Source organism: Dendrobates tinctorius, unplaced genomic scaffold (genome assembly GCF_039654945.1).
Source record: "Dendrobates tinctorius isolate UK_male_01 unplaced genomic scaffold, ASM3965494v1 ptg000455l, whole genome shotgun sequence".
In the NCBI taxonomy this organism is placed as follows: domain Eukaryota; kingdom Metazoa; phylum Chordata; class Amphibia; order Anura; family Dendrobatidae; genus Dendrobates; species Dendrobates tinctorius.
Genome location: NW_027362117.1, coordinates 1,610,996 through 1,628,171, shown reverse-complemented (window position 1 = coordinate 1,628,171; position 17,176 = coordinate 1,610,996). Strand labels below are relative to the sequence as shown.

The 17,176-nt window shown below is 47.9% G+C and overlaps 1 protein-coding gene across 2 annotated transcripts in view; it reads right to left on the bottom strand.

Annotated features, from left to right (window-relative positions):
- The window catches only part of FBLN2 (fibulin 2), a 110,142-nt gene that overhangs the window by 43,867 nt on the left and 49,099 nt on the right, over positions 1 to 17,176 (bottom strand). For both annotated transcript variants that reach the window (XM_073564508.1, XM_073564507.1), the window contains exon 3: positions 4,551 to 4,656. In XM_073564508.1, coding sequence (XP_073420609.1) covers positions 4,551 to 4,656 — 106 coding nt within the window. The remainder of the gene's footprint in view (positions 1 to 4,550; positions 4,657 to 17,176) is intronic.

Sequence of the window (17,176 nt, the reverse complement as noted above, 5' to 3'; positions counted from 1 at the left end):
GACAGCGCTATACTGAACAAGGTGGCTCAGGATGGACAGCGCTATACTGAACAAGGTGGCTCAGGATGGACAGCACTATACTGAACTAGGTGGCTCAGGATGGACAGCGCTATACTAAACTAGGAGGCTCAGGATGGACAGCGCTATACTGAACAAGGTGGCTCAGGATGGACAGCACTATACTGAACTAGGTGGCTCAGGATGGACAGCGCTATACTGAACAAGGTGGCTCAGGATGGACAGCGCTATACTGAACAAGGTGGCTCAGGATGGACAGCGCTATACTGAACAAGGTGGCTCAGGATGGACAGCACTATACTGAACTAGGATAATAATATAACCAATAGGGCGCACCAGCTGTGTGAATAAGCCAATATATAATTTCAAGGCATAGGTGCCGCAACAGTGGGAAACACAATCAGTAAAGAAAGAGAAAAAAGGCACCACTGCAATAAGCGCACACTAAACCACATAGAATAAATTTTATTGATGCAAAAGGTAATACATTAAAAACACACTAAAACATGGTACACCACCCACAATGTATATAAGGTCAAACATGGCACATATAACATATCAGACCCAATACAATAATCAATATATAATCCATATACAATCTAACCCCACTATAATACCCATGACCAATGCCCTATATTTAGGCTCATGGAGACCAAGGGCAATTGTTGCACAATAATACAATGTTTAATGCAACAAGCCCTACATAGCACCTGATAATGAATGTATGCCACATGCGGCCACAACACAAGGTGGCCCAATATATAACCAACATTCAATTGTGCCCCATCAACAATGTAGGTACCACTAGGGGAAAGTGAGGCTGCAACAAAAGATATAAAGAAGTGGGTGCTACCCCAGGACCATACCCCACGCGTATCGCCACAACCCGTGTGACTTCGTCAGGGGAAGTAACTGACCATGGTCCAAGCTCCTTAAATACCCTGCTAAGATCCAGGTGGAAAGAACATGCGTCACAGGGGGGGGCGCCGCCCCCATCTGGAAGTCCATCGGTAAACAGAGGGAAAGCAGAGACCGGCGTCCCGGTCATATGAAAGAAGATGGCCGCCACGCATGCGCGGTGTGCTCTGCACGCGATCCTGAGCACAAAATGAAAACCGCTCCACCGCGCATGCGCCAAGTGGGACGCAAAAGCTTTCCCATGGAACGCAAGCCGCATGGTGAAAATGGCCACCACGCATGCGCAGTCTGCTATGTAGAACCGAGCATACAATACGCAAGCTATGCCGCGCCTACGTCCAGTGGGACGTGACAGGCCTGCCCATAGCACGAATGGCCTCACACCAATGCCGTGTCCATCAACACGGCGCATAAAGCAGTGGCACCAGGGCCATAACGCCGCGAGACACATAATGCTCCCAAGAGCGCGACATATAAGGACAGACACAGACAACACCACATACACAGGTACATAAGGGGGGAAAAGAGACAAAGAACACACAGCCTAAGGGAAAGGGAATAAGAAAGGCCAATTAATGGCACTAACCTCCAAATGTACAAAAAGGAGGACATGGTAGTATAATAGCAGCAAGAGCATGGTTCAAAATTGTTCGATGGTATGAGGGGCGGGCACAAGAAAAGGCCCAAGTCGAGGCATAACCTAGACCCCAATCTACAATAACGGTAGATTAGAATAAACCAGCCAGCAGCTACCAACCACTATAATACATATACATCCCCATGAGCAAAATCCACATGGATCAATGGCAAAGACCCATGCACGAAACAAACTTGTGGTCCATAGAGCATCCATGTCACCACCTTAGTTCCTACTAATGGGCACACATACACTACCCCCAAAAATAAGAAGGGGATAAATAAGTATGAAGCATATATACATCAGTGTGCATGACCAAAATATTCAATCACCCCCCACAAGGTACAACCCTGTACCAATCGCCACAAGACCCCCATGATGACCAATCAAAAACCAAAATCAACCAAACGGTCCCCATGAGCCCAAATCTAATGTTTATAAAGCGCAATTCGGTCCAATTAGGCTGTGTGTTCTTTGTCTCTTTTCCCCCCCTTATGTACCTGTGTATGTGGTGTTGTCTGTGTCTGTCCTTATATGTCGCGCTCTTGGGAGCATTATGTGTCTCGCGGCGTTATGGCCCTGGTGCCACTGCTTTATGCGCCGTGTTGATGGACACGGCATTGGTGTGAGGCCATGCGTGCTATGGGCAGGCCTGTCACGTCCCACTGGACGTAGGCGCGGCATAGCTTGCGTATTGAATGCTCGGTTCTACATAGCAGACTGCGCATGCGTGGTGGCCATTTTCACCATGCGGCTTGCGTTCCATGGGAAAGCTTTTGCGTCCCACTGGGCGCATGTGCGGTGGAGCGGTTTTCATTTTGTGCTCAGGATCGCGTGCAGAGCACACCGCGCATGCGTGGCGGCCATCTTCTTTCATATGACCGGGACGCCGGTCTCTGCTTTCCCTCTGTTTAACGATGGACTTCCAGATGGGGGCGGCGCCCCCCCCTGTGACGCATGTTCTTTCCACCTGGATCTTAGCAGGGTATTTAAGGAGCTTGGACCATGGTCAGTTACTTCCCCTGACGAAGCCACACGAGTTGTGGCGATACACGTGGGGTATGGTCCTGGGGTAGCACCCACTTCTTTATATCTTTTGTTGCATCCTCACTTTCCCCTAGTGGTACCTACATTGTTGATGGGGCACAACTGAATGTTGGTTATATATTGGGCCACCTTGTGTTGTGGCCGCATGTGGCATACATTCATTATCAGGTGCTATGTAGGGCTTGTTGCATTAAACATTGTATTATTGTGCAACAATTGCCCTTGGTCTCCATGAGCCTAAATATAGGGCATTGGTCATGGGTATTATAGTGGGGTTAGATTGTATATGGATTATATATTGATTATTGTATTGGGTCTGATATGTTATATGTGCCATGTTTGACCTTATATACATTGTGGGTGGTGTACCATGTTTTAGTGTGTTTTTAATGTATTACCTTTTGCATCAATAAAATTTATTCTATGTGGTTTAGTGTGCGCTTATTGCAGTGGTGCCTTTTTTCTCTTTCTTTACATACTGAACTAGGTGGCTCAGGATGGACAGCGCTATACTGAACTAGGAGGCTCAGGATGGACAGCACTATACTGAACTAGGAGGCTCAGGATGGACAGCACTATACTGAACTAGGAGGCTCAGGATGGACAGCGCTATACTGAACTAGGAGGCTCAGGATAGACAGCGCTATACTGAACTAGGAGGCTCAGGATGGACAGCACTATACTGAACTAGGAGGCTCAGGATGGACAGCGCTATACTGAACTAGGAGGCTCAGGATGGACAGCGCTCTACTGAACTAGGTGGCTCAGGATGGACAGCGCTATACTGAATTAGGAGGCTCAGGATGGACAGCACTATACTGAACTAGGAGGCTCAGGATGGACAGCACTATACTGAACTAGGAGGCTCAGGATGGACAGCGCTATACTGAACTAGGAGGCTCAGGATAGACAGCGCTATACTGAACTAGGAGGCTCAGGATGGACAGCACTATACTGAACTAGGAGGCTCAGGATGGACAGCGCTATACTGAACTAGGAGGCTCAGGATGGACAGCGCTCTACTGAACTAGGTGGCTCAGGATGGACAGCGCTATACTGAACTAGGAGGCTCAGGATGGACAGCGCTATACTGAACTAGGAGGCTCAGGATGGACAGCGCTATACTGAACTAGGATGCTCAGGATGGACAGCGCTATACTGAACCAGGAGGCTCAGGATGAACAGCGCTACACCCAATATTAAAGGACTACAAGACATGGGTCTGTGCCCATCAGTAGAAATGTGCCCCTGGGTTGGACCTCTCCAGCTTGAGCTGAATGTTGTCCTCATTTATGACGCTTCAGGAGAATCTTGTACGTGGATTTTATTTGTTTCTTGGAATTTTTATTCGGTTTTGGGTGTTTCTTTTTACGAGCAAAGAAATGAACAAATGTAAAACCCCCAAACTCTGGCTGAAGCTTCCAGCACTTTCTGTAATTTAATTTCCTGGTGTAGCGGTGAATGTCGTGTCCACATCTGTAACCAGCAGTTGTGTTCAATTACCGAGCGGCTCCGGTGGTTGGATCAGACCCTCCGTGTTAGGAAATGAAAATGTACTGCCCCCTAAAAGACTTCTTAAAGGGAATCTTCGTGCAGAGCTGTTATTCACATTCCTGATGTGGTGGAAAGACGCGATATCATCAAGAATTAGCGCCATTCCTTTATTTAGGGTTGAATGTATTCCCATCAATGACAGGAGGCGCACAGAGAGTCATATGGGAGGAGCCTGTGCTGGATGCCGCCCTCTGCTGGTAATGGGCTGTATTACATGAGGTTGTAATTCTATTACTTTTATGTGTAACATATTTCATGTGTGGAACATCACAAAACATTTTCCACCTCCACAGAGAGGAACTTTCCACATCCTGATAAAAAGTCTGATAAGAGGAGCAGGATTCCAGGCTGCTGTAACCTGGGCGTTATCACATACCTGCAGTCCTCGGAGACGCTCAGGGGCATGTTCTCACATTCTCCATGGTCAATGGACCACTGCTGACCGGCCGCACAGCACGTCTCCACCAGATCCTTAGAGGACCCTGGAAAAAGGAAAGAAAAAGTCACTGAGAGCTGGAAATATTCATCATCATCATCATCATCATCATCATCATCATCATCATCATCGTTTGTACAGTGATGGATGAGCTGCTCTTGCTTTGCTCTTCACATCTGGTACAGGAGAACCTGGTACATTGTCGTAATGTTGGAAAATAAGAAAATAACTAAACCCAAAACTGAATCCCTGTTTTGTATCGATTCATAACCCTTCCACCTGTAAGCTGATCCACAGATGGATGAGGACCCTGTGCAAGAACAGTAAATGGGCCCTTTGCAGAAAAATAACCCATCACAAAGCACAATTCCACCTGCATTGGAGGCAGTAGTGGCCCCCAGACGTCTTGGGCCCTTGTGCAGCTGCACAGGTTGCACCAATATGTCCGCCCCTGACCTGATCCATCACCTTATCTATATCTATGACCCGTTACAAAATTTACTCACTTCTTATAGTGCCATTAATTCCACAACGTTTTACAGACAATATCATCCTGCACATAACTCTATTTATAACACTATCAGCTTCCTTATCACGGCCTGTACCCCACCTCTAACCCATCTCTATCCCACTAATACAAATACATTGTATTTCATGTGACCCAATACAGATCTGGCCAAAAGCTATCAGATTGAGTGAAATTTTGTTTTTCACTTCAGTGTTCTCCAAACTATTAGTCAGATATTTCTATGGCTATTGTCACCAGGGCGAACGGCAAAAGTCTGGAGAATAAGGGGCAGGAGTGTGGAGAATAAGGGGCAGGAGTGTGGAGAATAAGAGGAGGGAGTGTGGAGAATAAGGGGAGGGAGTGTGGAGAATAAGGGGCAGGAGTGTGGAGAATAAGGGGCAGGAGCATGGAGAATAAGGGGCAGGAGCGTGGAGGATAAGGGGCAGGAGTGTGGAGAATAAGGGGCAGGAGTGTGGAGAATAAGGGGCAGGAGTGTGGAGAATAAGGGGCGGGAGTGTGGAGAATAAGGGGCAGGAGTGTGGAGAATAAGGGGCTGGAGCGTGGAGAATAAGGGGCAGGAGCGTGGAGGATAAGGGGCAGGAGCGTGGAGAATAAGGGGCAGGAGCGTGGAGAATAAGGGGCAGGAGCGTGGAGGATAAGGGGCAGGAGCGTGGAGAATAAGGGGCAGGAGCGTGGAGAATAAGGGGCAGGAGCGTGGAGAATAAGGGGCAGGAGCGTAGAGGATAAGGGGCAGGAGCGTAGAGGATAAGGGGCAGGAGCGTGGAGAATAAGGGGCAGGAGCGTGGAGAATAAGAGGAGGCAGTGTGGAGAATAAGGAGTGGTAATGTGGAGAATAAGGGGCCAGAGTGTGGAGAATAAAGGGCAGGAGTGTGGAGAATAAGGGGCAGGAGTGAGGAGGATAAGGGACAGGAGTGTGGAGAATAAGGGGCAGGAGTGTGGAGAATAAGGATCAGGAGTGTGGAAAATATGGGGCAGGAGTATGGAGAATAAGGGGCAGGAGTGTGAGGAATAAGGGGTAGGAATCTGTAGAATAAGGGGTAGGAGTGTGGAGAAGAAGGATCAGGAGTGTGGAAAATATGGGGCAGGAGTATGGAGAATAAGGGGCAGAAGTGTGAGGAATAAGGGGTAGGAATCTGTAGAATAAGGGGCAGGAGTGTGGAGAATAAGGGGCAGGAGTGTGGAGAATAAGGGGCAGGAGTGTGGAGAATAAGGGGCAGGAGTGTGGAGAATAAGGATCAGGAGTGTGGAAAATATGGGGCAGGAGTGTGGAGAATAAGGGGCATAAGTGTTGGGAATAAGGGGTAGGAGTCTGTAGAATAAGGGGCAGGAGTGTGGAGGATAAGGGGCAGGAGTGTGGAGGATAAGAGGCAGGAGTGTGGAGAATAAGGGGCAGGAGAGTGGAGAATAAGGGGCAGGAGTGTGGAGAATAAGGGGAGGGAGTGTGGAGAATAAGGGGCAGGAGTGTGGAGAATAAGGGGCAGGAGCGTTGAGAATAAGGGGCAGGAGCGTGGAGGATAAGGGGCAGGAGCGTGGAGAATAAGGGGCAGGAGCGTGGAGAATAAGGGGCAGGAGTGTGGAGGATAAGGGGCAAGAGTGTGGAGGATAAGGGGAGGGAGTGTGGAGAATAAGGGGCAGGAGTGTGGAGAATAAGGGGCAGGAGTGTGGAAAATATGGGGCAGGAGTGTGAAGAATAAGGGGCAGGAGTGTGGAGAATAAGGGGCAGGAGTGTGGAGGATAAGGGGCAGGAGTGTGAAGAATAAGGGGAGGGAATGTGGAGAATAAGGGGCAGGAGTGTGGAGAATAAGGGTCAGGAGTGTGGAGGATAAGGGTCAGGAGTGTGGAGGATAAGGGGCAGGAGTGTGGATGATAAGGGGCAGGAGTGTGGAGAATAAGGGGCAGGAGTGTGGAGTATAAGGGGCAGGAGTGTGGAGAATAAGGGGCTGGAGTGTGGAGAATAAGGGGCTGGAGTGTGGAGAATAAGGGGCAGGAGTCTGGGGAATAAGGGGCAGAAGGGTGGAGAATAAGGGGCAAGAGTCTGGAGAATAAGGGGCAGGAGCGTGGAGAATAAGGGGCAGGAGTCTGGAGAATAAGGGGCAGGAGCGTGGAGAATAAGGGGCAGGAGTCTGGAGAATAAGGGGCAGGAGTCTGGAGAAAAAGGGGCAGGAGTCTGGAGAATAAGCGGCAGGAGCGTGGAGAATAAGGGGCAGGAGTCTGGAGAATATGGGGCAGGAGCGTGGAGGATAAGGGGCAGGAGCGTGGAGGATAAGGGGCAGGAGCGTGGAGAATAAGGGGCAGGAGCATGGAGAATAAGGGGAAGGAGGGTGGAGAATAATGGGCAGGAGCGAGGAGAATAAGGGGCAGGGGCGTGGAGAATAAGGGGCAGGAGCGTGGAGAATAAGGGGCAGTTGCGTGGAGGATAAGGGGCAGTTGCGTGGAGGATAAGGGGCAGGAGCGTGGAGGATAAGGGGCAGGAGCGTGGAGAATAAGGGGCAGGGGCGAGGAGAATAAGGGGCAGGGGCATGGAGAATAAGGGGCAGGAGCGTGGAGAATAAGGGGCAGGAGCGTGGAGAATAAGGGGCAGTTGCGTGAAGGATAAGGGGCAGGAGCGTGGAGGATAAGGGGCTGGAGCGTGGAGAATAAGGGGCAGGAGCGTGGAGAAAAAGGGGCAGGAGCCTGGAGAAAAAGGGGCAGGAGCCTGGAGAAAAAGGGGCAGGAGCCTGGAGAAAAAGGGGCAGGAGTCTGGAGAAAAAGGGGCAGGAGCGTGGAGAAAAAGGGGCAGGAGTCTGGAGAAAAAGGGGCAGGAGTCTGGAGAAAAAGGGGCAGGAGTCTGGAGAAAAAGGGGCAGGAGTCTGGAGAATAAGGGGCAGGAGTCTGGAGAATAAGGGGCAGGAGCGTGGAGAATAAGGGGCAGGAGCGTGGAGGATAAGGGGCAGGAGCGTGGAGGATAAGGGGCAGGAGCGTGGAGAATAAGGGGCAGGAGCGTGGAGAATAAGGGGCAGGAGCGTGGAGAATAAGGGGCAGGAGCGTGGAAAATACAGGGGCAGGAGCGTGGAGAATTAGGGGCAGGAGCGTGGAGAATAAGGGGCAGGAGCGTGGAGAATAAGGGGCAGGATTGTGGAGAATAAGGGGCAGGAGTGTGGGGAATAAGGGGCAGCACTGCGGATATTGAGGTATCACAGTAGCTTCACGGATTTGTCAATAAAATGTAACAAGGTGCGGAATGTTTATAATTGTCCGTCAGTAACCATGGAAACGGAATAAAGCGTGAAAACACTGAAGAGGCAAAATGTGGAAACCCAAACGTGTCAGTTTTGGCAATGACTGTACGTATTCTGGTGAAAGGTGTCTGCCCTCGCCCCTGTCTGCTCTATACACCAGGCTATAACCTAACACTAGAGCAACAAGTATACTCGCTCATCACTACCAGTATTGCATTGCATAAGGGCACGAATTTGCACTATCCATACTTGATGTATTGACCACTTGGTTGTATGAATTTATTATGATATATCTAATTATTTTCTGCATTGCTCTTTATTGATGTGTCCATAGTTTGTGTAGCCAGCTATACTGTACAATGTTTATATAAGACTATGTTCTCTTTCATTCTATTGACATATTGGCTCTCTCTCTATTTATATACAGTACAGACCAAAAGTTTGGACACACCTCATTCAAAGCGTTTTCTTTATTTTCATGACTATGAAAATTGTAGATTCACTCTGAAGGCATCAAAACTATGAATTACCACATGTGGAATTATATAATTAACAAAAAAGTGTGAAACAACTGAAATTACTGTATGTCTTATATTCTAGGTTCTTCATAGTAGCCACCTTTTGCTTTGATTACTGCTTTGCACACTCTTGGCATTCTCTTGATGAGCTTCAAGAGGTAGTCACCGGAAATGGTTTTCACTTCACAGGTGTGTTCTGTCAGGTTTAATAAGTGGGATTTCTTGCCTTATAAATGGGGTTGGGACCATCAGTTGTGTTGTGCAGAAGTCTGGTGGATACACAGCTGATAGTCCTACTGAATAGACTGTTAGAATTTATATTATGGCAAGAAAAAGCAGCTGAGTAAAGAAAAACGAGTGGCCATCATTACTTTAAGAAATGAAGGTCAGTCAGTCCGAAAAATTGGGAAAACTTTGAAAGTGTCCCCAAGTGCAGTGGCAAAAACCATCAAGCGCTACAAAGAAACTGGCTCACATGAGGACCTCCCCAGGAAAGGAAGACCGAGAGTCACCTCTGCTGCGGAGGATAAGTTCATCCGAGTCACCAGCCTCAGAAATCGCAGGTAAACAGTAGCTCAGAATAGAGACCAGGTCAATGCCACACAGAGTTCTAGCAGCAGACACATCTCTACAACAACTGTTAAGAGGAGACTTTGTGCAGCAGGCCTTCATGGTGAATCAGCTGCTAGGAAACCACTGCTAAGGACAGGCAACAAGCAGAAGAGACTTGTTTGGGCTAAAGAACACAAGGAATGGACATTAGACCAGTGGAAATCTGTGCTTTGGTCTGATGAGTCCAAATTTGAGATCTTTGGTTCCAACCACCATGTCTTTGTGCGACGCAGAAAAGGTGAACGGATGGACTCTACATGCCTGGTCCCACCGTGAAGCATGGAGGAGGAGGTGTGATGGTGTGGGGGGGCTTTGCTGGTGACACTGTTGGGGATTTATTTAAAATTGAAGGCATACTGAACCAGCATGGCTACCACAGCATCTTGCAGCGGCATGCTATTCCATCTGGTTTGTGTTTAGTTGGACCATCATTTATTTTTCAACAGGACAATGACCCCAAACACACCTCCAGGCTGTGTAAGGGCTATGTGACCAAGAAGGAGAGTGATGGGGTGCTACGCCAGATGACCTGGCCTCCACCGTCACCAGACCTGAACCCAATCGAGATGGTTTGGGGTGAGCTGGACCGCAGACTGAAGGCAAAAGGGCCAACAAGCGCTAAGCATCTCTGGGAACTCATTCAAGACTGTTGGAAGACCATTTCCGGTGACTACCTCTTGAAGCTCATCATGAGAATGCCAAGAGTGTGCAAAGCAGTAATCAAAGCAAAAGGTGGCTACTGTGAAGAACCTAGAATATAAGACATATTTTCAGTTGTTTCACACTTTTTTGTTAATTATATAATTCCACATGTGGTAATTCATTGTTTTGATGCCTTCAGAGTGAATCTACAATTTTCATAGTCTTTGAATGAGAAGGTGTGTCCAAACTTTTGGTCTGTACTGTGTATATCTTTGCCCTCCTCTAGTATTCTCAGGTGCTCTCTCTGCTGGAGTCCATGTGGGCAGGATTGTTACAATCGTATTTCTGAGTAACGCAGCTTACTCGGCATTTCTTTTTCCCTCTATATACAGGTGGGTTCATTGTCTTGTTTGCATTAATAAAGATTATTTCTGATGTCATTGAACACCAGCTTCGTTTTCTTATAGGGTTTTTGCAATTATATGGAAGTGCCTACAATGCTATTTTCGGGTCAATATTGGTATTTCCAATCCATAACTCTTCCTTTAACCCTTCCACTCTCAGATACATACACCCCAATATCCTATGCTGTATGTACCCCGCCCGTCCTGTCCATACACTGATCCGTATCCTAATATACAGATGCAGGAAACATCAGCAATTTCTCCAGATTTCGGGGTTTTGTCATCTTTCCCTATTTTGCCTTTTTCCTCTTGCCGCTTCCCTCCCGTTTTTGCTTCTCGCTGTTCCGCGTCTCGCCGGCGTTCCAGTCTTGCATTACCAGGAGGGGTCGTCTCTCTCTGGATCTGGTTTAATTTAAATTCTTACCATACATTTTTTTTTTTGTAGTGAAGGAAAAAAATTAATTTCTGGAAGTCAGAAACCGTGAAGCCGAGGAGGGCGGATCCCAACGTGTTTGTAACAGCAACCGAGGGAACGTGGGATAATGTAAATATGAAGTGAAACGGAAGGGAAGGCGCCGCGGCCAAGAAAAACATGGCGCCAAGGGGTCAAAATATCCAATTCACAGCGAAGGCCGGAATATTAGATTTAAGTTTTATAAAAGACGTTTGGTGCCAAATGGAAAAACAAGAAGATCCAAGGATCAGGCAGGAGTGTGGGCTGCTGCGGGGTTAACCCTCCCGATGCCAAGTGCAGGAACTGAAACATTTTTTGTAGATCTACTTTGTATCAATTTGTCATCACAGCTAAGTTTGTGAAGAGCTTCAGCCTGAACAAGCAAAGCTGCAGTGTAGAGCATGGACTCTCTGTATTTTTAAAGGAGACACATCCCCAAAAGTCTAAAAGCTATAGCAAGTTTGTTTTTTTAAATTTTGATTACTTCCCCATGTTATGCCATGTAGTCTGAAATTAACATTCTGTCCCACACTCAGGCTTCTTCTTTGTCCACCCTCCATGCTTTACACTGCAGCTCTCTATTGATTTCCATTACAGCAAGGGCAAAATAATTGTAAACTACAGGCAACTAAAGGAAACGGCTTTCCACACAACAGTCATTGGCTCTTATAGGACTGGTATGGGACTCTACACATGCACTCATTGCCACCTTCCATTGCCCACCCTGCGCCCCCTGGCATTGACTGTCAGCGCCATGTCCGTTTATTTCCATTGTGAGGCGTTTAGGACATGAGATGCCTGGAATAAATCTGATTGAGCGAAATAAAGTAGAAAATATTTGATGACTTCACTCCAACCTGCTCCATCTGTAGGCTCAGGGCTGCGATGCCCGGCCGCCTCGCCAGCTGTGCCAAGAGAGGCACGAAAACGTGAGTAATGAGGCCGGGAAAGAATAAGTCAGAAACGGGAGAAGAAAATACGTCTGTGATTCCGATTAGGACGAGGAATTGGCTGCAACCTGGGGTGTGATGTAAGGAAGCCCCAGGTATGCAGCGCCCTCCGCTCCCCCACTCCACCCAAACGCCAAAAAAGAGAGAAAAAAAAAAGATGGCGCCTTTAATTTGTGTTTGACCTCAAAATACCTCTAAAGTGATTACAGGCCGGTACGTAATATGCTCCAGGTATAGGGATGGCGGTCTGGCCTTACGCACTGCTTCGCCATCGCAGCTTTAACTATTGCTCTTCTGTTTTTTCTCCATCTTTCCACCACCTCTCGCTCACAATCCACATTGCAGGTGACTGTACTTCTATTACTATCTTCACCCAATAGTGCAACCTGGGCAATCACACAGGGGTCCCAAGAAATCAGGGCCCCCTCCTCCAGAGCAGCTTCTGTACAGACACATTATTGTGGGGCAGAGGGCCCATATACTGCTCTTGTACAGGGGCCCCTCCTGTCTGTGTCTGCCCCTATAAAGAACATCCAGTGGATGCAATGTATCACTGCAGGTAAAATGTAAATCAATCAAAATTAGTCCTAAGACCAAATATACTGGCACTTCATAACCATAAGAATACTACAATTATCGGACTTATATACTTATATTTGCCGAACTGAAGAGACCCAGAATAATAAAAAAACGTATTTATTGAATATATTAAAAATATTTAAAAAAGCAAAATAACCCAATAGGAGGAATTAAACATCCACGACGCTATAAATAATGCCAAAGGTAATCATATAAATATTAATAACTCAGGTCAATAAATCAAAGTTGGCAACCATGGTACAAAAACCATATTAATAGTGTGCAAATTGCAAATGCATAATTGATGCCAACAAGGTAATGACTATATGACTAGTTAAATATACACCTCAACCTAAATACCCATCTTATTAAATAATATTATCATGGATTAAAAATCCTAAGTAGGAAGAGAAGTACAAATAAACAATTACCTCATATAAATCAGCGTCTGTGACAGTGCATGGCGTGACCTCCCCAACCCCAACGCGCGTTTCGCAGTCGCTTCTTCCGGGGGCGTGTCAGGGGTGAGTGTGTCACGTGGTTAAATGTATCAGCCTGGAGTCCACAGAACGCTGTTCAGACTGGACGAAGTCAAAACAAGCCCTCAGCTGTGAGAGGTGATAGGTCAGGGTGGAGATCAACATTGAATGTCTACATCTGCTGACTGCAAGCAGAGATCTTGTAAATGGTGTGGATGTCTAATAGAAAATGTATGACTAAGTCATAATACAGTGATTCCGCTTCATTTACATAGGACTGCTAGTTTAATGAGCTGAAGTGTTAAGTGGAGAGATGATGGCAGCTGCGGATACACAGATGTGCAGCGCTGATGAAGGACAGGGCTGCGGGTTTATATTAATAGCGTGATGAGCGTCGCGGACTGCGAGAGGTTGGAATCCATCATTCCTGCGCGGCCGCTGCCAGGATCACATATTTCCCGATCGTTAGAGATTATTTGTGTTTTTTACTCTGGAGGTGGAGGGGTGAGAAATGGTTTTCGGATGGAAGTTATTATCCCTGCCATTAGCCGGCAATTTCCACTGAGACTGTGGATCAATTTTCTGGATTTTATTGCTCAAATAAAAAAGCAAACACGACGGTGACTATAAACGAATGCCCCCGCATAGTCCGGACCGTATGTCACAAACGTGAGTTGGGTCTGGGGTTGTTATCACTTTCTTTTCAAGACCACCACTGCCTGGTATGGAAACCATTATTATGGAAACTGAGGGTACAGGTGCTGTGCTGGCCAAGCAAATCCCCAGACCTAAACCCTACTGAGCATCTGTGCAGCCTCTTCTACGGGAAGGTGGAGGAGCGCAAGGTCTCTAACAGCCACCGGCTCCGGAGGAGGGAAGAGTGTAACGATCCATTTCTTGGATCTGTGTCAGATCTGAATTTCCTCACATTGAAACTTTTTTCCTTTTCGGCCATCGGGGGTTAATGTCAGGTTTTCCCCCCGGTGGCCGCTGGTGTTACTACAACTTTAGTTAGTCTGCTGGTGAGTTTTTTCCCCCCGGTGGCCGCTGATGTTACTGCATTGTGATAAATTATCCATGCAGGTGGGTGCCACTCCCACCTCCCTTTATTAGGCCACCTGGTGCTGCAGATCACTGTTGGTGATACACTTGCTCTTGGGAGACCAACCAAGCTGGAGTTCAGGAGCTGACAGAGTTCTGTAGTGCTTCAGTTGTTTGCTGTTGCCAAGTAGCTATCTCTGCTGTCCAGGAGCATTGCAGCAGAGCAAGCTAAGTGTTGTTTTGTTTTACCCTGTCTGTTGAATCTTTCCTTTGGGTTTTTGGTGCAGTACGCTTTTCCCTATCTCACCTCGTGGGGAGGGGGTTTTAGCTTAGGGATAAACAGGAGTCAGACAGGTCGGGGACTTGGGCCTCACTACCATTAAGTGTACCCCAAGTTAAGGAGAGTCAGGTCCCCTGTTAGGGGCAGTTCAGGGGCCCTTCTTCCATGTCACCTGTTTTCCCCTTACTGCTCTAGTGGCCTCCATGCCCAAGAGAGGTAAAGCAGAAGATAATGGTGGCCACACAAAATATCACACTTTGGGCACAATTTGGCCATTTTCCCTTGGGGGTGTACTCACTTTTGTTGCCAGCGGTTTAGACATTAATGGATGTGTTATTTCGAGGGCACCAAATTTACAAAGCCGTACACCGACTACTGTACATTGTATCAAAGTGTCAGATCTTCAGTGTTGTCCCATGAAAAGATAAAATAAAATATTTACAAAAATGTGAGGGGTGTACTCACTTTTGTGATATCCTGTATATGTTATACAGTAGTGATCATGGTGGTCTGGGAGTTTCTACATTCCCTATGACTAGAGGGAGCTGCGGCTTTCACGGGGTGTCCATCCTCTGTGGTCATGTACTGTGGTGAGGACCTTTGCTCTGTGGTTACAATGTATCATTATACAATGTAGCAGAATGTTCTTATGGAATTTGTTAGATTTTCCCTGGAGGTGAAGCCGATAATAGAAATTCCAGTTGATATTTTCCAGGTTGGTGACTTGTGAAAGACATAACACCCGCCATTATTACGTTGCACAGAATGCGGGCTCCACAGTCCTGACATTCCAGGGGCCCCACCAGCAGCACGTTGCGGCCTAACTGGAGCCCGGCGGATACCATCGGCCATCCTGCGGGCGGCTGTGAACATGCGGGACGCTGACATCTCACAGCCCTTATCTACAGAGATAACGTGTCCTGGGATCATTGTGGCTGCAAAATGTCTCAGTGCAAATTCCACACAAAATTCTTCCACTGGGACGAGATCGAGCCAAGAGATAATTACAAGCGAAATCAGCTGCAAGCAAGTCCCCAGGAACCAGAGAATTACAGCTAGAGCCCCCAGAGCTATGGCACCCACAAGACAGCTAAGGAGGGCTCCCCAATAATGACAGGATTCTCACCTTCCTAGGTAATCCACGGCCAATCTTCAGCACTCATGTGACAAACCAAGACTCCATAGTGGTTCCAGCTACGGCTAAATATGGCATCTTCAGTGGCCAACAGCTATTTCTCCAGACTCCGTTTCCACATGTACTCCTCTGTCCCCCTACAGACCCTAATGTCCCGCTCACAACTACTCTATGCCCCTACAGACCTCTCTGTCCCCCTTCAGACTCCTTCATCCTGCTCCAAACTCCCCTGTCCCCACTAGACTCATCTGTCCCCTCCAGATCCAACTCTACTCTTCCAGACCTCTCTGACCTCCTTCAGACTCCTCAGTTTCCCTCCACGCTTCCCTGCCCTCCTGTCTTCCTCCTGATTCCTCTGTCCTCCTCCAGACTTATCTGTCCCCCTCTAGACACACCTGTTCACCCCCAGACTCCTCTGTTATTCTCCAGACCCCCCTGTCATCTTCCAGACTCCCTTGTCCTCCTCCAGACTCATCTGTCTCCTTTTAGACTCACTTGTCCTCTTCCCAACTCCAAGATCCCTCTCCAGACTCCTCTGTTATCCTTCAGACTCCCCTCTGTCATACACCAGACTCCCTTGCCTTCTTCCAGACTCATCATTCTTTCTCCAGACTCTCCTGTCCTCCTCCAGACTTATCTCTCCCTCTAAACTGCCCTGTTCTCCTCCTCCTGACTCCCATGATCCTGTCCAGCTCCCCTTTCCCTCTCCAGACCCCTCTGTCCACCTCCAGACTCCTCCGTCATCCTCCAAACCCCTCTGTCCCGGTCCAGAATTGTCTGTTATCCTGCAGACTTCCTTGCCCTCCCCCAGGCTTACCTGTCTCTCTGTAGACTTGAATGTCTCCCTCCAGACCCCTCTGTCCTTCTCCAGACAAATCTATTTCCTCCAGACCACAAGTACTCTTCAAAATTCCTCTATACCCCTTGCAATTCCTCTGTTCCCTTCAGATCCTTCTCTCCCTCAGATTCTCTTTTTCTGGACCACTCTGCAGAGACTTATCTACTTTGAGAACTATGGATGGCCATGTGCATATAATACACACAGCTGATGGCTGAAGGCTTTACAACCTGCCCACCTTGAAATTGAACCCCGATGAGTGATTCTGGTCACTTTCACAGGGGGCGCAATAAGGAATCTCTGGAGCAGGAAGGCCCTGACATGTGGGAAGTCTATGAACAGGGGGACTTATGCCTGAACATCATTGGCGCATCATTGTGCAGGTCATCATGGCTTTCCTGAATGTCCCCCCCTGGTCTGATAATTCTATAGGGCACCTCTATGCAGGGGCAGACATATCATTGGTGGAACATGTGCAGATGCACAAGGGCCCAAGAGGTCACGGGGCCAATACCACCTCCAAATCATAAAGCAAGTCCTATAACAATCACAAAGAGGGCCCATAAGGGGCGTAACGACAGCAGTCACCGGACCCAATGGGTAAAGGGGTCGCCGACACCTTTAAATGCTTCTGCTGGATATAGCAGGATGTAGAGGGGGCCAGCTGGTTTCAACGGAATATGCTTCCAAGGATGCACATTCAGTTGAAATGTATTGCCCCGTTGCAATAGTTAACAAGGCCAGCAGCTGACGTGACTGCGACCATTGCAGGTGGCGCATGATAGTGACGTCGCCGGCGAATGACATCACTGTCATGTGACAGGTGCACTCACGTCAGCTGCTGGCCTCTGCTAGGTCGGCAGCCATTTTAACACAGCTCAGGGGTG